The sequence below is a fragment of the Lithobates pipiens genome, unplaced genomic scaffold, assembly GCF_037356315.1.
Source record: "Lithobates pipiens isolate NorthernLeopardFrog02 unplaced genomic scaffold, aLitPip1_a1.2 Scaffold_22, whole genome shotgun sequence".
In the NCBI taxonomy this organism is placed as follows: domain Eukaryota; kingdom Metazoa; phylum Chordata; class Amphibia; order Anura; family Ranidae; genus Lithobates; species Lithobates pipiens.
In genome coordinates, this window is record NW_027507784.1 from 1770043 (window position 1) to 1793622 (window position 23580).

Sequence of the window (23580 nt, forward strand, 5' to 3'; positions counted from 1 at the left end):
GGATGGGTAGGAAAGCTCTCAGTTGGGAATAGAAGAGATGGGTTGGAAAGCTCTCAGTTGGGAATAGGGGGTATGGGTTGGAAAGCTCTCAGTTGGGAATAGAGGGGATGGGTTGGAAAGCTCTCAGTTGGGAATAGAAGAGATGGGTTGGAAAGCTCTCAGTTGGGAATAGGGGGTATGGGTTGGAAAGCTCTCAGTTGGGAATAGAGGGGATGGGTTGGAAAGCTCTCAGTTGGGAATAGAGGAGATGGGTTGGAAAGCTCTCAGTTGGGAATAGAGGGTATGGGTTGGAAAGCTCTCAGTTGGGAATAGAGGGGATGGGTTGGAAAGCTCTCAGTCGGGAATAGAGGGGATGGGTTGGAAAGCTCTCAGTTGGGAATAGAGGGAATGGGTTGGAAAGCTCTCAGTAGGGAATAGAGGGGATGGGTTGGAAAGCTCTCAGTTGGGAATAGAGGGGATGGGTAGGAAAGCTCTCAGTAGGGAATAGAGGGGATGGGTTGGAAAGCTCTCAGTTGGGAATAGAGGGGATGGGTTGGAAAGCTCTCAGTTGGGAATAGAGGGGATGAGTTGGAAAGCTCTCAGTTGGGAATAGAGGGGATGGGTTGGAAAGCTCTCAGTTGGGAATAGAGGGGATGGGTTGGAAAGCTCTCAGTTGGGAATAGAGGGGATGGGTTGGAAAGCTCTCAGTTGGGAATAGAAGGGATGGGTAGGGAAGCTCTCAGTTGGGAATAGAGGAGATGGGTTGGAAAGCTCTCAGTAGGGAATAGAGGGGATGGGTTGGAAAGCTCTCAGTAGGGAATAGAGGGGATGGGTAGTAAAGCTCTCAGTTGGGAATAGAGGGGATGGGTTGGAAAGCTCTCAGTTGGGAATAGAGGGGATGGGTTGGAAAACTCTCAGTTGGGAATAGAAGAGATGGGTTGGAAAGCTCTCAGTTGGGAATAGGGGGTATGGGTTGGAAAGCCCTCAGTTGGGAATAGAGGGGATGGGTTGGAAAGCTCTCAGTTGGGAATAGAGGAGATGGGTTGGAAAGCTCTCAGTTGGGAATAGAGGGTATGGGTTGGAAAGCTCTCAGTTGGGAATAGAGGGGATGGGTTGGAAAGCTCTCAGTAGGGAATAGAGGGGATGGGTTGGAAAGCTCTCAGTTGGGAATAGAGGGGATGGGTTGGAAAGCTCTCAGTTGGGAATAGAGGGGATGGGTTGGAAAGCTCTCAGTTGGGAATAGAGGGGATGGGTAGGAAAGCTCTCAGTAGGGAATAGAGGGTATGGGTTGGAAAGCTCTCAGTTGGGAATAGAGGGGATGGGTTGGAAAGCTCTCAGTTGGGAATAGAGGGGATGGGTTGGAAAGCTCTCAGTTGGGAATAGAGGGAATGGGTAGGGAAGCTCTCAGTTGAGAATAGAGGAGATGGGTTGGAAAGCTCTCAGTAGGGAATAGAGGGGATGGGTTGGAAAGCTCTCAGTTGGGAATAGAGGAGATGGGTAGGAAAGCTCTCAGTTGGGAATAGAGGGGATGGGTTGGAAAGCTCTCAGTAGGGAATAGAGGGGATGGGTTGGAAAGCTCTCAGTAGGGAATAGAGGGGATGGGTTGGAAAGCTCTCAGTTGGGAATAGAGGGGATGGGTTGGAAAGCTCTCAGTAGGGAATAGAGGGGATGGGTTGGAAAGCTCTCAGTTGGAAATAGAGGGGATGGGTTGGAAAGCTCTCAGTTGGGAATAGAGGGGATTGGTTTGAAAGCTCTCAGTTGGGAATAGAGGGTATGGGTTGGAAAGCTCTCAGTTGGGAATAGAGGGGATGGGTAGGAAAGCTCTCAGTAGGGAATAGAGGGGATGGGTTGGAAAGCTCTCAGTTGGGAATAGAGGGTATAGGTAGGGAAGCTCTCAGTTGGGAATAGAGGGGATGGGTGGGAAAGCTCTCAGTTAGGAATAGAGGGGATGGGTTGGAAAGCTCTCAGTTGGGAATAGAGGGGATGGGTAGGAAAGCTCTCAGTAGGGAATAGAGGGGATGGGTTGGAAAGCTCTCAGTTGGGAATAGAGGGGATGGGTAGGGAAGCTCTCAGTTGGGAATAGAGGGGATGGGTTGGAAAGCTCTCAGTAGGGGATAGAGGGGATGGGTTGGAAAGCTCTCAGTAGGGAATAGAGGGTATGGGTGGGAAAGCTCTCAGTCGGGAATAGAGGGGATGGGTTGGAAAGCTCTCCGTTGGAAATAGAGGGGATGGGTTGGAAATCTCTCAGTTGGGAATAGAGGGGATGGGTTGGAAAGCTCTCAGTTGGGAATAGAGGGGATGGGTTGGAAAGCTCTCAGTTGGGAATAGAGGGGATGGGTTGGAAAGCTCTCAGTAGGGAATAGAGGGGATGGGTTGGAAAGCTCTCAGTTGGGAATAGAGGGGATGGGTTGGAAAGCTCTCAGTAGGGAATAGAGGGGATGGGTTGGAAAGCTCTCAGTTGGGAATAGAGGGGATGGGATGGAACGCTCTCAGTTGGGAATAGAGGGGATGGGCAGGAAAGCTCTCAGTAGGGAATAGAGGGTATGGGTTGGAAAGCTCTCAGTTGGGAATAGAGGGGATGGGTTGGAAAGCTCTCAGTTGGGAATAGAGGGTATGGGTTGGAAAGCTCTCAGTTGGGAATAGAGGGGATGGGTTGGAAAGCTCTCAGTTGGGAATAGAGGGGATGGGTTGGAAAGCTCTCAGTTGGGAATAGAGGGGATGGGTTGGAAAGCTCTCAGTTGGGAATAGAGGGGATGGGTTGGAACGCTCTCAGTTGGGAATAGAGGGTATGGGTAGGGAAGCTCTCAGTTGGGAATAGAGGAGATGGGTTGGAAAGCTCTCAGTTGGGAATAGAGGGGATGGGTTGGAAAGTTCTCAGTAGGGAATAGAGGGGATGGGTTGGAAAGCTCTCAGTTGGGAATAGAGGGGATGGGTTGGAAAGCTCTCAGTAGGGAATAGAGGGGATGGGTTGGAAAGCTCTCAGTTGGGAATAGAGGGGATGGGTTGGAAAGCTCTCAGTAGGGAATAGAGGGGATGGGTTGGAAAGCTCTCAGTTGGGAATAGAGGGTATGGGTTGGAAAGCTCTCAGTTGGGAATAGAGGGGATGGGTAGTAAAGCTCTCAGTTGGGAATAGAGGGGATGGGTTGGAACGCTCTCAGTTGGGAATAGAGGGGATGGGTTGGAAAGCTCTCAGTTGGGAATAGAGGGGATGGGTTGGAAAGCTCTCAGTAGGGAATAGAGGGGATGGGTTGGAAAGCTCTCAGTTGGGAATAGAGGGTATGGGTTGGAAAGCTCTCATTTGGGAATAGAGGGGATGGGTAGTAAAGCTCTCAGTTGGGAATAGAGGGGATGGGTTGGAACGCTCTCAGTTGGGAATAGAGGGGATGGGCAGGAAAGCTCTCAGTAGGGAATAGAGGGTATGGGTTGAAAAGCTCTCAGTTGGGAATAGAGGGGATGGGTTGGAAAGCTCTCAGTTGGTAATAGAGGGTATGGGTTGGAAAGCTCTCAGTTGGGAATAGAGGGGATGGGTTGGAAAGCTCTCAGTTGGGAATAGAGGGGATGGGTTGGAAAGCTCTCAGTTGGGAATAGAGGGGATGGGTTGGAAAGCTCTCAGTTGGGAATAGAGGGGATGGGTTGGAACGCTCTCAGTTGGGAATAGAGGGTATGGGTAGGGAAGCTCTCAGTTGGGAATAGAGGAGATGGGTTGGAAAGCTCTCAGTTGGGAATAGAGGGGATGGGTTGGAAAGCTCTCAGTAGGGAATAGAGGAGATGGGTTGGAAAGCTCTCAGTTGGGAATAGAGGGGATGGGTTGGAAAGCTCTCAGTTGGGAATAGAGGGTATGGGTTGGAAAGCTCTCAGTTGGGAATAGAGGGGATGGGTTGGAAAGCTCTCAGTAGGGAATAGAGGGGATGGGTTGGAAAGCTCTCAGTTGGGAATAGAGGGGATGGGTTGGAAAGCTCTCAGTTGGGAATAGAGGGGATGGGTTGGAAAGCTCTCAGTTGGGAATAGAGGGGATGGGTAGGAAAGCTCTCAGTAGGGAATAGAGGGTATGGGTTGGAAAGCTCTCAGTTGGGAATAGAGGGGATGGGTTGGAAAGCTCTCAGTTGGGAATAGAGGGGATGGGTTGGAAAGCTCTCAGTTGGGAATAGAGGGAATGGGTAGGGAAGCTCTCAGTTGAGAATAGAGGAGATGGGTTGGAAAGCTCTCAGTAGGGAATAGAGGGGATGGGTTGGAAAGCTCTCAGTTGGGAATAGAGGAGATGGGTAGGAAAGCTCTCAGTTGGGAATAGAGGGGATGGGTTGGAAAGCTCTCAGTAGGGAATAGAGGGGATGGGTTGGAAAGCTCTCAGTAGGGAATAGAGGGGATGGGTTGGAAAGCTCTCAGTTGGGAATAGAGGGGATGGGTTGGAAAGCTCTCAGTAGGGAATAGAGGGGATGGGTTGGAAAGCTCTCAGTTGGGAATAGAGGGGATGGGTTGGAAAGCTCTCAGTTGGGAATAGAGGGGATTGGTTTGAAAGCTCTCAGTTGGGAATAGAGGGTATGGGTTGGAAAGCTCTCAGTTGGGAATAGAGGGGATGGGTAGGAAAGCTCTCAGTAGGGAATAGAGGGGATGGGTTGGAAAGCTCTCAGTTGGGAATAGAGGGTATGGGTAGGGAAGCTCTCAGTTGGGAATAGAGGGGATGGGTGGGAAAGCTCTCAGTTAGGAATAGAGGGGATGGGTTGGAAAGCTCTCAGTTGGGAATAGAGGGGATGGGTAGGAAAGCTCTCAGTAGGGAATAGAGGGGATGGGTTGGAAAGCTCTCAGTTGGGAATAGAGGGGATGGGTAGGGAAGCTCTCAGTTGGGAATAGAGGGGATGGGTAGGGAAGCTCTCAGTTGGGAATAGAGGGGATGGGTTGGAAAGCTCTCAGTTGGGAATAGAGGGGATGGGTTGGAAAGCTCTCAGTAGGGGATAGAGGGGATGGGTTGGAAAGCTCTCAGTAGGGAATAGAGGGTATGGGTGGGAAAGCTCTCAGTCGGGAATAGAGGGGATGGGTTGGAAAGCTCTCCGTTGGAAATAGAGGGGATGGGTTGGAAATCTCTCAGTTGGGAATAGAGGGGATGGGTTGGAAAGCTCTCAGTTGGGAATAGAGGGGATGGGTTGGAAAGCTCTCAGTTGGGAATAGAGGGGATGGGTTGGAAAGCTCTCAGTAGGGAATAGAGGGGATGGGTTGGAAAGCTCTCAGTTGGGAATAGAGGGGATGGGTTGGAAAGCTCTCAGTAGGGAATAGAGGGGATGGGTTGGAAAGCTCTCAGTTGGGAATAGAGGGGATGGGTTGGAACGCTCTCAGTTGGGAATAGAGGGGATGGGCAGGAAAGCTCTCAGTAGGGAATAGAGGGTATGGGTTGGAAAGCTCTCAGTTGGGAATAGAGGGGATGGGTTGGAAAGCTCTCAGTTGGGAATAGAGGGTATGGGTTGGAAAGCTCTCAGTTGGGAATAGAGGGGATGGGTTGGAAAGCTCTCAGTTGGGAATAGAGGGGATGGGTTGGAAAGCTCTCAGTTGGGAATAGAGGGGATGGGTTGGAAAGCTCTCAGTTGGGAATAGAGGGGATGGGTTGGAACGCTCTCAGTTGGGAATAGAGGGTATGGGTAGGGAAGCTCTCAGTTGGGAATAGAGGAGATGGGTTGGAAAGCTCTCAGTTGGGAATAGAGGGGATGGGTTGGAAAGTTCTCAGTAGGGAATAGAGGGGATGGGTTGGAAAGCTCTCAGTTGGGAATAGAGGGGATGGGTTGGAAAGCTCTCAGTAGGGAATAGAGGGGATGGGTTGGAAAGCTCTCAGTTGGGAATAGAGGGGATGGGTTGGAAAGCTCTCAGTAGGGAATAGAGGGGATGGGTTGGAAAGCTCTCAGTTGGGAATAGAGGGTATGGGTTGGAAAGCTCTCAGTTGGGAATAGAGGGGATGGGTAGTAAAGCTCTCAGTTGGGAATAGAGGGGATGGGTTGGAACGCTCTCAGTTGGGAATAGAGGGGATGGGTTGGAAAGCTCTCAGTTGGGATTAGAGGGGATGGGTTGGAAAGCTCTCAGTAGGGAATAGAGGGGATGGGTTGGAAAGCTCTCAGTTGGGAATAGAGGGTATGGGTTGGAAAGCTCTCAGTTGGGAATAGAGGGGATGGGTAGTAAAGCTCTCATTTGGGAATAGAGGGGATGGGTTGGAACGCTCTCAGTTGGGAATAGAGGGGATGGGCAGGAAAGCTCTCAGTAGGGAATAGAGGGTATGGGTTGAAAAGCTCTCAGTTGGGAATAGAGGGGATGGGTTGGAAAGCTCTCAGTTGGTAATAGAGGGTATGGGTTGGAAAGCTCTCAGTTGGGAATAGAGGGGATGGGTTGGAAAGCTCTCAGTTGGGAATAGAGGGGATGGGTTGGAAAGCTCTCAGTTGGGAATAGAGGGGATGGGTTGGAAAGCTCTCAGTTGGGAATAGAGGGGATGGGTTGGAACGCTCTCAGTTGGGAATAGAGGGTATGGGTTGGAAAGCTCTCAGTTGGGAATAGAGGGGATGGGTTGGAAAGCTCTCAGTAGGGAATAGAGGAGATGGGTTGGAAAGCTCTCAGTTGGGAATAGAGGGGATGGGTTGGAAAGCTCTCAGTTGGGAATAGAGGGTATGGGTAGGGAAGCTCTCAGTTGGGAATAGAGGGGATGGGTAGGAAAGCTCTCAGTATGGAATAGAGGGGGTGGGTTGGAAAGCTCTCAGTTGGGAATAGAGGGGATGGGTTGGAAAGCTCTCAGTTGGGAATAGAGGGGATGGGTTGGAAAGCTCTCAGTTGGGAATAGAGGGCATGGGTTGGAAAGCTCTCAGTAGGGAATAGAGGGGATGGGTTGGAAAGCTCTCAGTTGGGAATAGGGGGGATGGGTTGGAAAGCTCTTAGTTGGGAATAGAGGGGATGGGTTGGAAAGCTCTCAGTTGGGAATAGAGGGGATGGGTTGGAAAGCTCTCAGTTGGGAATAGAGGGGATGGGTTGGAAAGCTCTCAGTTGGGAATAGAGGGGATGGGTTGGAAAGCTCTCAGTTGGGAATAGAGGGGATGGGTAGGAAAGCTCTCAGTATGGAATAGAGGGGATGGGTTGGAAAGCTCTCAGTTGGGAATAGAGGGGATGGGTTGGAAAGCTCTCAGTTGGGAATAGAGGGTATGGGTAGGGAAGCTCTCAGTTGGGAATAGAGGGGATGGGTTGGAAAGCTCTCAGTAGGGAATAGAGGGGATGGGTTGGAAAGCTCTCAGTTGGGAATAGAGGGGATGGGTTGGAAAGCTCTCAGTTGGGAATAGAGGGGATGGGTAGGAAAGCTCTCAGTATGGAATAGAGGGGATGGGTTGGAAAGCTCTCAGTTGGGAATAGAGGGGATGGGTTGGAAAGCTCTCAGTTGGGAATAGAGGGGATGGGTAGGAAAGCTCTCAGTATGGAATAGAGGGGATGGGTTGGAAAGCTCTCAGTTGGGAATAGAGGGGATGGGTTGGAAAGCTCTCAGTTGGGAATAGAGGGGATGGGTTGGAAAGCTCTCAGTTGGGAATAGAGGGTATGGGTAGGAAAGCTCTCAGTAGGGAATAGAGGGGATGGGTAGGGAAGCTCTCAGTTGGGAATAGAGGGGATGGGTTGGAAAGCTCTCAGTTGGGAATAGAGGGGATGGGTTGGAAAGCTCTCAGTTGGGAATAGGGGGGATGGGTTGGAAAGCTCTCAGTTGGGAATAGAGGGGATGAGTTGGAAAGCTCTCAGTTGGGAATAGAGGGGATGAGTTGGAAAGCTCTCAGTTGGGAATAGAGGGGATGGGTTGGAAAGCTCTCAGTTGGGAATAGAGGGGATGGGTTGGAAAGCTCAGGTACTTGGAAAACTGCTGACACTTGACAATGTCTCTCTCTCTAGATGATCCCGGGAATAGCCATTCACCACTGGATACTTCAACTACCGGATAAATCCTTGTGGTTTGGATTTAGCAGCCAACAAGTGATCCAACTTGGCAAGGTCTCTGCCATGACTTGGTTGTAAAACTTTAGATGAACACAATAAAGTCCAGTATCTTGCAGCCGGTCCGGTGAGAAATGCGGATTCCATTAGTGTCCTTCCAGCTCAGCTTCCAGGCTCTCACCGAGCAGCCCACCTCATGCGTGGCCCTCTTCTGAAGAGTCCTCCTCTGGTCGCGTGTAGAGTTGCTGGGCCTCTCCAAATCCGAGACGGCACCGGACCACCTTAGAATCCTCCTTCCAGTTACTGCGTTTCGGACTAGCCAGTCCCGAGACTCGGAAATGGATGGATCCGCACCCCAGGCCATGAGGGCTCCCGGGGGCTGGTCAGGAGGACCATGGAGTCAGAACGAACTTCTGCACCGGAACCCAGAACCACGTGACTTCAGCACCTTATGTACCCTCTCCCGGAATACACAGCGAGACAACGCGCCCACTTATTGGCTCCGAGAGATAGATTGGTACCCAATGCGTCCAACCAGACTGCGTTCCAATGCCTGTCAGAGGTGACACCTCCACCTATCACCAGGCAGAACATATTACAGCCAAACTGATGCTGGAAACCACAATTTAGAGAAATGAACCCCCAAGACCCAACTATAGTCTTGAGAAAAGGGGGTGGGGGGGTGGGGTCCCTGAGTTATATATCTGTTGTAACATGAGCTTGAATAAAGAGAGCTTGATGTTTTCACCCTACACGGAGTTACGGCTGGTGACTGGGTGGGCTAAAGGGTCGTGGATGGGGCTGGTTCTGGACAAAGGAAGCATTTATGGTGGACATAGTCCTGTTGATGACAAGGGCTCTTCACAGTGATAAAAGTGAGTTTGGAGGTAATGAAGGAGAGTGCAGATGATGAAGATGAGAGATGATGGAGGATAGTGATGGACGAACTTCCGACGGGACGTTTCGCGAAAGCGAAATGCGAACGGACCCAAACGTTCGCGAAACCGAACGTTCGCCGCGGGCCCCATTGACTTCAATGGGAGGCGAACTTTGCAAACCTTCATGTCGAATTTGCGGCCACGTGGTAATTATTAGGGGGTAAAACGTAGTCCCACCATCTGGACAATGACATAATACATGTATGAGGTGAATTTGGGATCGATAACTACAAGCATTTTTATTTTATTTGGGAAATTGTTCTAACAATTCAGGACTATGGAGCTAATGAAGGCAATGGAGGAGAGGGAAGGTCAGGGACCAGGGTAGGCAAAGAAGAGGGTGCAGGAGATGATCACCAGCAGCGTGACATACCGGAATGACACATGCACCGTGATAGAGGCATCTGACAGCAGCACCGTAATACAGAGCACTGACAGCAGCACCGTGACATACAGCGCTGACAGCAGCACCGTGACATACAGCGCTGACAGCAGCACCGTGACATACAGCGCTGACAGCAGCACCGTGACATACAGCGCTGACAGCAGCACCGTGACATACAGCGCTGACAGCAGCACCGTGACATACAGCGCTGACAGCAGCACCGTGACATACAGCACTGACAGCAGCACCGTAAGCAGCCCCAGGAGGAAGTCAGCACAGCACAGGGATGGTGTGATCCCCTCATAATAAGAACCCCCAGGAGGAAGTCAGCACAGCACAGGGATAGTGTGATCCCTTCATAATAAGAACCCCCAGGAGGAAGTCAGCACAGCACAGGGATATCATAAGCAGCCCCAGTAGAAATATGACACCGCTCAACCTCTTCAAAGAGGAGGGTAGGGGCATATAGTACGGTGTGCTTTTTTGGGTCAAGGAAGTGAGCAGACTGTACGTCAGTCCCTATACCGCTGAAGGACTGCTGCAGTATAGGGCAGCGGTCAGCAGTGGTGCACGTCAACCCTATCTATTGTGGACCGATAGCGGTCCTTACAGAACAGCAGACTGTACCGCACTCAAGCCTATGTACCGTAGCACCCTATACCAAGTTACCAGTCCTTATAAGAACTTTTGTGGAACAAGTGAGTTGTGAATGTTTAGCAGACTGCAGCAGAAGGGCAGCAGTCAAGTATAATATCCTTTCTATATTTGGAAGAAAGAATATTATACATGTACAAGCCTATTACTGTACCACTGATACCAGTCCTGAAAAGAACCTTTGTGGAACTAATAATAACAGCAAGTCTTTAAAATTACCCTCACTGCCTGACAACACTGCTTCCTTCCTGTCCCTATACAAATTGGCAAAAAAAGAGAACGATTAGTGGTTACTGGAACAGCTCTTTTGTGGACCTTGATAGTAACAGCTAATGATGATGATGATGATGATGATGATGAAAGACTAATCTGGCTGTCCCTGTAGCATACACCGTCCTTTCCCTTTCTCTAAACTAACAAAAGACACTCAGGCTGCTGCAAGAATCAGCAGCACAGCAAACCTATCAACACCTAACACCTATACCAGTCCTGAAAAGAACTTTTGTGTACCAAATAGCTAGTGGTTTATCTCTCCCTACTCCACACAGGAACCTGTCCCTATCGTAACAGAAGAAAGAATGTAAAATGGCCACCGGATCGGGTGTATTTATAGGTTAGGGGGAATGTCCAAGTGTCCATGTGCTGTCATGTCTCAATTGGCTGTCCTGTATCACATGATAAACGTGTCACCAAAGGTTAAAGTTCTTGTATACATTAAACACGTAAGTCCGCCGCGGCGAACGACGGAAAAAGGCGTTCGAACGTGCGGACCGCGAATGTCGGAAATTCGCCGCGAAACGACCGCCGGGCGAAACGTTCGTCCATCACTAATGGAGGAGATAAGAGGTGATGGAGGAGATGAGAGGTGATGGAGGAGATGAGAGGTGATGGAGGAGATGAGAGGTAATGGAGGAGATGAGAGGTCTTGGATAGATTGGAGAAAATTAAACACTTTGGAGGTGATGAAAGAGAGTTTGGGGGTGAATGAGGAGTGGGAAGTAATGAAGGAGATGGGAGGTGATGGAAGACATGTGAAGCAATGGAAGAGACAGGAGAAGACTGAGGTCATTGGAGGTGATGGAGGAGATTGGAAGACATGGAAAAGATGGGAAGGGATGGAAGAGATTGGAGGTGATGGAGGAGATGGAAGGTGATGGAGGAGATGGGAGGTGATGGAAGAGATTGGAGGTGATGGAGAAGATGAGATGGGAGCTGGTGGAAGAAATTCTGAGTGATGGAAGAGATGGAATGTGATGGATTGTATTGCAGGTGATGGAGGAGATTGGAGATGATGGAAGAGATTGAAGGTGATAAAGGAAAGCTTTTTTGGAGGTGATGAAGATGAGAGATGATGGAAGAGATGATGGAAGTTACAGAAGAGATGAGAGATGATGAGAGGTAATGAAGGAGAATGGAGATGATGGAAGAGATGAGAGATGATGGAAGTTACGGAGGAGATGAAAGGTCTCGGATAGATTGGAGAAGATGAAACACTTTGAATGTGATGAAAAAGATTGAGGGCGAGGAGACAATGGGAAGTACTGGAGGTGATGGAAGGTGATGGAGGAGATGGAAGGTGATGGAGGAGATGGAAGGCGATGGAGGAGATGGAAGGCGATGGAAGGTGATGGAGGAGATGGGAGGTGATGGAGGAGATGGGAGGTGATGGAGGAGATGGAAGGTGATGGAGGAGACGGGAGAAGATGAAGGACATTGATGGAGATGGAAGAGATTAGAGGAGATTAGTTGATGGAAGAGATGGAAGGCGATGGAGGAGATGGAAGGCGATGGAAGGTGATGGAGGAGATGGGAGGTGATGGAGGAGATGGAAGGTGATGGAGGAGATGGAAGGCGATGGAGGAGATGGGAGGCGATGGAGGAGATGGAAGGCGATGGAGGAGATGGAAGGCGATGGAGGAGATGGAAGGCGATGGAGGAGATGGGAGGCGATGGAGGAGATGGGAGGCGATGGAGGAGATGGAAGGCGATGGAGGAGATGGAAGGCGATGGAGGAGATGGAAGGCGATGGAAGAGATGGAAGGCGATGGAGGAGATGGAAGGCGATGGAGGAGATGGGAGGCGATGGAGGAGATGGGAGGCGATGGAAGGCGATGGAGGAGATGGAAGCTGATGGAGGAGATGGAAGGTGATGGAGGAGACGGGAGAAGATGAAGGACATTGATGGAGATGGAAGAGATTAGAGGAGATGAGTTGATGGAAGAGATGGAAGGTGATGGAGGAGATGGAAGGCGATGGAGGAGATGGAAGGCGATGGAGGAGATGGAAGAGATGGAAGATGATGGAGGAGATGGAAGGTGATGGAGGAGATGGAAGATGATGGAAGAGATGGAAGGTGATGGAGGAGATGGAAGGTGATGGAGGAGATGGAAGGCGATGGAGTAGATGGAAGGCGATGGAGGAGATGGAAGGTGATGGAAGGCGATGGAGGAGATGGAAGGTGATGGAAGGTGATGGAGGAGATGGGAGGTGATGGAGGAGATGGGAGGCGATGGAGGAGATGGGAGGCGATGGAGGAGATGGAAGGCGATGGAAGAGATGGAAGGCGATGGAGGAGATGGGAGGCGATGGAGGAGATGGAAGGCGATGGAGGAGATGGAAGGTGATGGAAGGCGATGGAGGAGATGGAAGGCTATGGAGGAGATGGAAGGTGATGGAGGAGATGGAAGATGATGGAAGAGATGGAAGGTGATGGAGGAGATGGAAGGTGATGGAGGAGATGGAAGGCGATGGAGTAGATGGAAGGCGATGGAGGAGATGGAAGGTGATGGAAGGCGATGGAGGAGATGGAAGGTGATGGAAGGTGATGGAGGAGATGGGAGGTGATGGAGGAGATGGGAGGCGATGGAGGAGATGAGAGGTGATGGAGGAGATGGAAGGTGATGGAAGAGATGGAAGGCGATGGAGGAGATGGGAGGCGATGGAGTAGATGGAAGGCGATGGAGTAGATGGAAGGTGATGGAGGAGATGGAAGGTGATGGAGGAGATGGAAGGTGATGGAGGAGATGGAAGGCGATGGAGTAGATGGAAGGCGATGGAGGAGATGGAAGGTGATGGAAGGCGATGGAGGAGATGGAAGGTGATGGAAGGTGATGGAGGAGATGGGAGGTGATGGAGGAGATGGGAGGCGATGGAGGAGATGAGAGGTGATGGAGGAGATGGAAGGTGATGGAAGAGATGGAAGGCGATGGAGGAGATGGGAGGCGATGGAGGAGATGGGAGGCGATGGAGGAGATGGGAGGCGATGGAGGAGATGGGAGGTGACGGAAGAGATTTAAAGTTATGGAGGAGATGGAAGGTGTTGGAGGAGATGGAAGGTGATGGAGGAGATGGGAGGTGATGGAGGAGATGGAAGGTGATGGAGGAGATGGAAGGTGATGGAGGAGATGGAAGGCGATGGAGGAGATGGGAGGTGATGGGGGAAATGGGAGGTGACGGAAGAGATTTAAAGTTATGGAGGAGATGGAAGGCGATGGAGGAGATGGAAGGCGATGAAGTAGATGGAAGGCGATGGAGGAGATGGAAGGTGATGGAAGGCGATGGAAGAGATGGAAGGTGATGGAGGAGATGGAAGGTGATGGAGGAGATGGAAGGCGATGGAGGAGATGGAAGGCGATGGAGGAGATGGAAGGCGATGGAGGAGATGGAAGGTGATGGAAGGCGATGGAGGAGATGGAAGGTGATGGAAGGTGATGGAGGAGATGGAAGGCGATGGAAGAGATGGAAGGTGATGGAGGAGATGGGAGGTGATGGAGGAGATGGAAGGTGATGGAGGAGATGGAAGGTGATGGAGGAGATGGAGGAGATGGAAGGCGATGGAGGAGATGGAAGGCGATGGAGGAGATGGGAGGTGATGGGGGAAATGGGAAGTGAAGGAAGAGATTTAAAGTTATGGAGGAGATGAGAGATGATGGAAGAGATGGAAGGTGATGGAGGAGATGGAAGGAGATGGAATGAGATGGGAGGCGATGGAGGAGATGGGAGGTGATGGAGGAGATGGAAGGTGATGGAGGAGATGGGAGGTGATGGAGGAGATGGAAGGCGATGGAGGAGATGGAAGGCGATGGAGGAGATGGAAGGTGATGGAGTAGATGGAAGGTGATGGAAGGTGATGGAGGAGATGGAAGGTGATGGAGAAGATGGAAGGCGATGGAGGAAATGGAAGACGATGGAGGAGATGGAAGGCGATGGAGGAGATGGAAGACGATGGAGTAGATGGAAGGCGATGGAGGAGATGGAAGGTGATGGAAGGCGATGGAGGAGATGGAAGGTGATGGAAGGTGATGGAAGGTGATGGAGGAGATGGAAGGCGATGGAAGAGATGGAAGGTGATGGAGGAGAAGGAAGGTGATGGAGGAGATGGGAGGTGATGGAGGAGAAGGAAGGTGATGGAGGAGATGGAAGGTGATGGAGGAGATGGAAGGTGATGGAGGAGATGGGAGGTGATGGAGGAGATGGAAGGTGATGGAAGGTGATGGAGGAGATGGAAGGCGATGGAAGAGATGGAAGGTGATGGAGGAGATGGAAGGCGATGGAGGAGATGGAAGGCGATGGAGTAGATGGAAGGCGATGGAGGAGATGGAAGGTGATGGAGGAGATGGGAGGTGATGGAGGAGATGGAAGGTGATGGAAGGTGATGGAGGAGATGGAAGGCGATGGAGGAGATGGAAGGCGTGGGAGGAGATGGAAGGCGATGGAGGAGATGGAAGGTGATGGAAGGCGATGGAGGAGATGGAAGGTGATGGAAGGTGATGGAGGAGATGGAAGGCGATGGAAGAGATGGAAGGTGATGGAGGAGAAGGAAGGTGATGGAGGAGATGGGAGGTGATGGAGGAGAAGGAAGGTGATGGAGGAGATGGAAGGTGATGGAGGAGATGGGAGGTGATGGAGGAGATGGAAGGTGATGGAGGAGATGGAAGGCGATGGAAGAGATGGAAGGTGATGGAGGAGATGGAAGGTGATGGAGGAGATGGAAGGTGATGGAAGGTGATGGAGGAGATGGAAGGCGATGGAAGAGATGGAAGGTGATGGAGGAGAAGGAAGGTGATGGAGGAGATGGGAGGTGATGGAGGAGATGGAAGGTGATGGAGGAGATGGAAGGTGATGGAGGAGATGGAAGGTGATGGAGGGGATGGAAGGTGATGGAGGAGATGGAAGGTGATGGAGGAGATGGAAGGCGATGGAGGAGATGGGAGGTGATGGGGGAAATGGGAGGTGACGGAAGAGATTTAAAGTTATGGAGGAGATGGAAGGCGATGGAGGAGATGGAAGGCGATGAAGTAGATGGAAGGCGATGGAGGAGATGGAAGGTGATGGAAGGCGATGGAAGAGATGGAAGGTGATGGAGGAGATGGAAGGTGATGGAGGAGATGGAAGGCGATGGAGGAGATGGAAGGCGATGGAGGAGATGGAAGGCGATGGAGGAGATGGAAGGTGATGGAAGGCGATGGAGGAGATGGAAGGTGATGGAAGGTGATGGAGGAGATGGAAGGCGATGGAAGAGATGGAAGGTGATGAGGAGATGGGAGGTGATGGAGGAGATGGAAGGTGATGGAGGAGATGGGAAGGTGATGGAGGAGATGGAGGAGATGGAAGGCGATGGAGGAGATGGAAGGCGATGGAGGAGATGGGAGGTGATGGGGGAAATGGGAAGTGAAGGAAGAGATTTAAAGTTATGGAGGAGATGAGAGATGATGGAAGAGATGGAAGGTGATGGAGGAGATGGAAGGAGATGGAATGAGATGGGAGGCGATGGAGGAGATGGGAGGTGATGGAGGAGATGGAAGGTGATGGAGGAGATGGGAGGTGATGGAGGAGATGGAAGGCGATGGAGGAGATGGAAGGCGATGGAGGAGATGGAAGGTGATGGAGTAGATGGAAGGTGATGGAAGGTGATGGAGGAGATGGAAGGTGATGGAGAAGATGGAAGGCGATGGAGGAAATGGAAGACGATGGAGGAGATGGAAGGCGATGGAGGAGATGGAAGACGATGGAGTAGATGGAAGGCGATGGAGGAGATGGAAGGTGATGGAAGGCGATGGAGGAGATGGAAGGTGATGGAAGGTGATGGAGGAGATGGAAGGCGATGGAAGAGATGGAAGGTGATGGAGGAGAAGGAAGGTGATGGAGGAGATGGGAGGTGATGGAGGAGAAGGAGGTGATGGAGGAGATGGAAGGTGATGGAGGAGATGGAAGGTGATGGAGGAGATGGGAGGTGATGGAGGAGATGGAAGGTGATGGAAGGTGATGGAGGAGATGGAAGGCGATGGAAGAGATGGAAGGTGATGGAGGAGATGGAAGGCGATGGAGGGATGGAAGGCGATGGAGTAGATGGAAGGCGATGGAGGAGATGGAAGGTGATGGAGGAGATGGGAGGTGATGGAGGAGATGGAAGGTGATGGAAGGTGATGGAGGAGATGGAAGGCGATGGAGGAGATGGAAGGCGATGGAGGAGATGGAAGGCGATGGAGGAGATGGAAGGTGATGGGAAGGCGATGGAGGAGATGGAAGGTGATGGAAGGTGATGGAGGAGATGGAAGGCGATGGAAGAGATGGAAGGTGATGGAGGAGAAGGAAGGTGATGGAGGAGATGGGAGGTGATGGAGGAGAAGGAAGGTGATGGAGGAGATGGAAGGTGATGGAGGAGATGGGAGGTGATGGAGGAGATGGAAGGTGATGGAGGAGATGGAAGGCGATGGAAGAGATGGAAGGTGATGGAGGAGATGGAAGGTGATGGAGGAGATGGAAGGTGATGGAGGAGATGGAAGGTGATGGAAGGCGATGGAGGAGATGGAAGGTGATGGAAGGTGATGGAGGAGATGGAAGGCGATGGAGAGATGGAAGGTGATGGAGGAGAAGGAAGGTGATGGAGGAGATGGAAGGCGATGGAGGAGATGGAAGGCGATGGAGTAGATGGAAGGCGATGGAGGAGATGGAAGGTGATGGAAGGCGATGGAGGAGATGGAAGGCGATGGAAGAGATGGAAGGTGATGGAGCAGAAGGAAGGTGATGGAGGAGATGGGAGGTGATGGAGGAGATGGAAGGTGATGGAAGGTGATGGAGGAGATGGAAGGCGATGGAAGAGATGGAAGGTGATGGAGGAGATGGAAGGTGATGGAGGAGATGGAAGGTGATGGAGGAGATGGAAGGTGATGGGATGGGTGGGAAAGCTCTTAGTTGGGAATAGAGGGGATGGGTTGGAAAGCTCTCAGTTGGGAATAGAGGGGATGGGTTGGAAAGCTCTCAGTTGGGAATAGAGGGGATGGGTTGGAAAGCTCTCAGTTGGGAATAGAGGGGATGGGTTGGAAAGCTCTCAGTTGGGAATAGAGGGGATGGGTAGGAAAGCTCTCAGTATGGAATAGAGGGGATGGGTTGGAAAGCTCTCAGTTGGGAATAGAGGGGATGGGTTGGAAAGCTCTCAGTTGGGAATAGAGGGTATGGGTAGGGAAGCTCTCAGTTGGGAATAGAGGGGATGGGTTGGAAAGCTCTCAGTAGGGAATAGAGGGGATGGGTTGGAAAGCTCTCAGTTGGGAATAGAGGGGATGGGTTGGAAAGCTCTCAGTTGGGAATAGAGGGGATGGGTAGGAAAGCTCTCAGTATGGAATAGAGGGGATGGGTTGGAAAGCTCTCAGTTGGGAATAGAGGGGATGGGTTGGAAAGCTCTCAGTTGGGAATAGAGGGGATGGGTAGGAAAGCTCTCAGTATGGAATAGAGGGGATGGGTTGGAAAGCTCTCAGTTGGGAATAGAGGGGATGGGTTGGAAAGCTCTCAGTTGGGAATAGAGGGGATGGGTTGGAAAGCTCTCAGTTGGGAATAGAGGGTATGGGTAGGAAAGCTCTCAGTAGGGAATAGAGGGGATGGGTAGGGAAGCTCTCAGTTGGGAATAGAGGGGATGGGTTGGAAAGCTCTCAGTTGGGAATAGAGGGGATGGGTTGGAAAGCTCTCAGTTGGGAATAGGGGGGATGGGTTGGAAAGCTCTCAGTTGGGAATAGAGGGGATGAGTTGGAAAGCTCTCAGTTGGGAATAGAGGGGATGGGTTGGAAAGCTCTCAGTTGGGAATAGAGGGGATGGGTTGGAAAGCTCAGGTACTTGGAAAACTGCTGACACTTGACAATGTCTCTCTCTCTAGATGATCCCGGGAATAGCCATTCACCACTGGATACTTCAACTACCGGATAAATCCTTGTGGTTTGGATTTAGCAGCCAACAAGTGATCCAACTTGGCAAGGTCTCTGCCATGACTTGGTTGTAAAACTTTAGATGAACACAATAAAGTCCAGTATCTTGCAGCCGGTCCGGTGAGAAATGCGGATTCCATTAGTGTCCTTCCAGCTCAGCTTCCAGGCTCTCACCGAGCAGCCCACCTCATGCGTGGCCCTCTTCTGAAGAGTCCTCCTCTGGTCGCGTGTAGAGTTGCTGGGCCTCTCCAAATCCGAGACGGCACCGGACCACCTTAGAATCCTCCTTCCAGTTACTGCGTTTCGGACTAGCCAGTCCCGAGACTCGGAAATGGATGGATCCGCACCCCAGGCCATGAGGGCTCCCGGGGGCTGGTCAGGAGGACCATGGAGTCAGAACGAACTTCTGCACCGGAACCCAGAACCACGTGACTTCAGCACCTTATGTACCCTCTCCCGGAATACACAGCGAGACAACGCGCCCACTTATTGGCTCCGAGAGATAGATTGGTACCCAATGCGTCCAACCAGACTGCGTTCCAATGCCTGTCAGAGGTGACACCTCCACCTATCACCAGGCAGAACATATTACAGCCAAACTGATGCTGGAAACCACAATTTAGAGAAATGAACCCCCAAGACCCAACTATAGTCTTGAGAAAAGGGGGTGGGGGGGTGGGGTCCCTGAGTTATATATCTGTTGTAACATGAGCTTGAATAAAGAGAGCTTGATGTTTTCACCCTACACGGAGTTACGGCTGGTGACTGGGTGGGCTAAAGGGTCGTGGATGGGGCTGGTTCTGGACAAAGGAAGCATTTACGGTGGACATAGTCCTGTTGATGACAAGGGCTCTTCACAGTGATAAAAGTGAGTTTGGAGGTAATGAAGGAGAGTGCAGATGATGAAGATGAGAGATGATGGAGGAGATAAGAGGTGATGGAGGAGATGAGAGGTGATGGAGGAGATGAGAGGTGATGGAGGAGATGAGAGGTAATGGAGGAGATGAGAGGTCTTGGATAGATTGGAGAAAATTAAACACTTTGGAGGTGATGAAAGAGAGTTTGGGGGTGAATGAGGAGTGGGAAGTAATGAAGGAGATGGGAGGTGATGGAAGACATGTGAAGCAATGGAAGAGACAGGAGAAGACTGAGGTCATTGGAGGTGATGGAGGAGATTGGAAGACATGGAAAAGATGGGAAGGGATGGAAGAGATTGGAGGTGATGGAGGAGATGGAAGGTGATGGAGGAGATGGGAGGTGATGGAAGAGATTGGAGGTGATGGAGAAGATGAGATGGGAGCTGGTGGAAGAAATTCTGAGTGATGGAAGAGATGGAATGTGATGGATTGTATTGCAGGTGATGGAGGAGATTGGAGATGATGGAAGAGATTGAAGGTGATAAAGGAAAGCTTTTTTGGAGGTGATGAAGATGAGAGATGATGGAAGAGATGATGGAAGTTACAGAAGAGATGAGAGATGATGAGAGGTAATGAAGGAGAATGGAGATGATGGAAGAGATGAGAGATGATGGAAGTTACGGAGGAGATGAGAGGTCTCGGATAGATTGGAGAAGATGAAACACTTTGAATGTGATGAAAAAGATTGAGGGCGAGGAGACAATGGGAAGTACTGGAGGTGATGGAAGGTGATGGAGGAGATGGAAGGTGATGGAGGAGATGGAAGGCGATGGAGGAGATGGAAGGCGATGGAAGGTGATGGAGGAGATGGGAGGTGATGGAGGAGATGGGAGGTGATGGAGGAGATGGAAGGTGATGGAGGAGACGGGAGAAGATGAAGGACATTGATGGAGATGGAAGAGATTAGAGGAGATTAGTTGATGGAAGAGATGGAAGGCGATGGAGGAGATGGAAGGCGATGGAAGGTGATGGAGGAGATGGGAGGTGATGGAGGAGATGGAAGGTGATGGAGGAGATGGAAGGCGATGGAGGAGATGGGAGGCGATGGAGGAGATGGAAGGCGATGGAGGAGATGGAAGGCGATGGAGGAGATGGAAGGCGATGGAGGAGATGGGAGGCGATGGAGGAGATGGGAGGCGATGGAGGAGATGGAAGGCGATGGAGGAGATGGAAGGCGATGGAGGAGATGGAAGGCGATGGAAGAGATGGAAGGCGATGGAGGAGATGGAAGGCGATGGAGGAGATGGGAGGCGATGGAGGAGATGGGAGGCGATGGAGGAGATGGAAGGCGATGGAGGAGATGGAAGGTGATGGAGGAGATGGAAGGTGATGGAGGAGACGGGAGAAGATGAAGGACATTGATGGAGATGGAAGAGATTAGAGGAGATGAGTTGATGGAAGAGATGGAAGGCGATGGAGGAGATGGAAGGCGATGGAGGAGATGGAAGGCGATGGAGGAGATGGAAGAGATGGAAGATGATGGAGGAGATGGAAGGTGATGGAGGAGATGGAAGATGATGGAAGAGATGGAAGGTGATGGAGGAGATGGAAGGTGATGGAGGAGATGGAAGGCGATGGAGTAGATGGAAGGCGATGGAGGAGATGGAAGGTGATGGAAGGCGATGGAGGAGATGGAAGGTGATGGAAGGTGATGGAGGAGATGGGAGGTGATGGAGGAGATGGGAGGCGATGGAGGAGATGGGAGGCGATGGAGGAGATGGAAGGCGATGGAAGAGATGGAAGGCGATGGAGGAGATGGGAGGCGATGGAGGAGATGGAAGGCGATGGAGGAGATGGAAGGTGATGGAAGGCGATGGAGGAGATGGAAGGCTATGGAGGAGATGGAAGGTGATGGAGGAGATGGAAGATGATGGAAGAGAAGGAAGGTGATGGAGGAGATGGAAGGTGATGGAGGAGACGGAAGGTGATGGAGGAGATGGGAGGTGATGGAGGAGATGGAAGGTGATGGAAGGTGATGGAGGAGATGGAAGGCGATGGAGGAGATGGAAGGTGATGGAGGAGATGGAAGGTGATGGAGGAGATTGAAGGTGATGGAAGGCGATGGAGGAGATGGAAGGTGATGAAAGGTGATGGAGGAGATGGAAGGCGATGGAAGAGATGGAAGGTGATGGAGGAGAAGGAAGGTGATGGAGGAGATGGGAGGTGATGGAGGAGAAGGAAGGTGATGGAGGAGATGGAAGGTGATGGAGGAGATGGGAGGTGATGGAGGAGATGGAAGGTGATGGAAGGTGATGGAGGAGATGGAAGGCGATGGAAGAGATGGAAGGTGATGGAGGAGATGGAAGGCGATGGAGGAGATGGAAGGCGATGGAGTAGATGGAAGGCGATGGAGGAGATGGAAGGTGATGGAGGAGATGGGAGGTGATGGAGGAGATGGAAGGTGATGGAAGGTGATGGAGGAGATGGAAGGCGATGGAGGAGATGGAAGGCGATGGAGGAGATGGAAGGTGATGGAAGGCGATGGAGGAGATGGAAGGTGATGGAAGGTGATGGAGGAGATGGAAGGCGATGGAAGAGATGGAAGGTGATGGAGGAGAAGGAAGGTGATGGAGGAGATGGGAGGTGATGGAGGAGATGGAAGGTGATGGAGGAGATGGAAGGTGATGGAGGAGATGGGAGGTGATGGAGGAGATGGAAGGTGATGGAAGGTGATGGAGGAGATGGAAGGCGATGGAAGAGATGGAAGGTGATGGAGGAGATGGAAGGTGATGGAGGAGATGGTAGGTGATGGAGGAGATGGAAGGTGATGGAAGGCGATGGAGGAGATGGAAGGTGATGGAGGAGATGGAAGGTGATGGAGGAGATGGAAGGTGATGGAAGGCGATGGAGGAGATGGAAGGTGATGGAAGGTGATGGAGGAGATGGAAGGCGATGGAGGAGATGGAAGGTGATGGAGGAGATGGAAGGTGATGGAGGAGATGGAAGGCGATGGAGGAGATGGAAGGCGATGGAGTAGATGGAAGGCGATGGAGGAGATGGAAGGTGATGGAGGAGATGGAGGAGATGGAAGGCGATGGAAGAGATGGAAGGTGATGGAGGAGAAGGAAGGTGATGGAGGAGATGGGAAGGTGATGGAGGAGATGGAAGGTGATGGAAGGTGATGGAGGAGATGGAAGGCGATGGAAGAGATGGAAGGTGATGGAGGATGGAAGGTGATGGAGGAGATGGAAGGTGATGGAGGAGATGAAGGTGATGGAAGGTGATGGAGGAGATGGAAGGTGATGGAGGAGATGGGAGGTGATGGAGGAGATGGAAGGTGATGGAAGGTGATGGAGGAGATGGAAGGCGATGGAAGAGATGGAAGGTGATGGAGATGGAAGGTGATGGAGGAGATGGAAGGTGATGGAGGAGATGGAAGGTGATGGAGGAGATGGGAGGTGATGGAGGAGATGGAAGGTGATGGAAGGAGATGGAGGAGATGGAAGGCGATGGAAGAGATGGAAGGTGATGGAGATGGAAGGTGATGGAGGAGACGGAAGGTGATGGAGGAGATTGAAGGTGATGGAAGGCGATGGAGGAGATGGAGGAGATGGAAGGCGATGGAGTAGATGGAAGGCGATGGAGGAGATGGAAGGTGATGGAGGAGATGGGAGGTGATGGAGGAGATGGAAGGTGATGGAAGGTGATGGAGGAGATGGAAGGCGATGGAGGAGATGGAAGGCGATGGAGGAGATGGAAGGCGATGGAAGAGATGGAAGGTGATGGAGGAGATGGAAGGCGATGGAGGAGATGGAAGGCGATGGAGTAGATGGAAGGCGATGGAGGAGATGGAAGGTGATGGAGGAGATGGGAGGTGATGGAGGAGATGGAAGGTGATGGAAGGTGATGGAGGAGATGGAAGGCGATGGAGGAGATGGAAGGCGATGGAGGAGATGGAAGGCGATGGAGGAGATGGAAGGTGATGGAAGGCGATGGAGGAGATGGAAGGTGATGGGAAGGTGATGGAGGAGATGGAAGGCGATGGAAGAGATGGAAGGTGATGGAGGAGAAGGAAGGTGATGGAGGAGATGGGAGGTGATGGAGGAGATGGAAGGTGATGGAGGAGATGGAAGGTGATGGAGGAGATGGAAGGTGATGGAGGAGATGGGAGGTGATGGAGGAGATGGAAGGTGATGGAAGGTGATGGAGGAGATGGAAGGCGATGGAAGAGATGGAAGGGTGATGGAGGAGATGGAAGGTGGATGGAGGAGATGGAAGGTGATGGAAGGCGATGGAGGAGATGGAAGGTGATGGAAGGTGATGGAGGAGATGGAAGGCGATGGAAGAGATGGAAGGGTGATGGAGGAGAAGGAAGGTGATGGAGGAGATGGAAGGCGGATGGAGGGAGATGGAAGGCGATGGAGTAGATGGAAGGCGATGGAGGAGATGGAAGGTGATGGAAGGCGATGGAGGAGATGGAAGGCGATGGAAGAGATGGAAGGTGATGGAGGAGAAGGAAGGTGATGGAGGAGATGGGAGGTGATGGAGGAGATGGAAGGTGATGGAAGGTGATGGAGGAGATGGAAGGCGATGGAAGAGATGGAAGGTTGATGGAGGAGATGGATGGTGATGGAGGAGAT

The 23580-nt window shown here is 51.6% G+C and overlaps 2 protein-coding genes across 2 annotated transcripts in view; one reads left to right on the plus strand and one right to left on the minus strand.

Moving 5' to 3' along the window:
• LOC143925199 (integrin alpha-M-like) overlaps positions 1-18223 on the minus strand; it is a 105154-nt gene extending 86931 nt beyond the window's left edge. Inside the window, exon 1 of the mRNA XM_077449797.1 lies at positions 18078-18223. Within this exon, the coding sequence (XP_077305923.1) occupies positions 18078-18223 (146 nt within the window). The remainder of the gene's footprint in view (positions 1-18077) is intronic.
• An 835-nt stretch (positions 18224-19058) lies between these two features.
• The window catches only part of MMP25 (matrix metallopeptidase 25), a 44159-nt gene continuing 39637 nt past the window's right edge, over positions 19059-23580 (plus strand). Inside the window, exon 1 of the mRNA XM_077449798.1 lies at positions 19059-19245. Coding sequence (XP_077305924.1) covers positions 19059-19245 — 187 coding nt within the window. The remainder of the gene's footprint in view (positions 19246-23580) is intronic.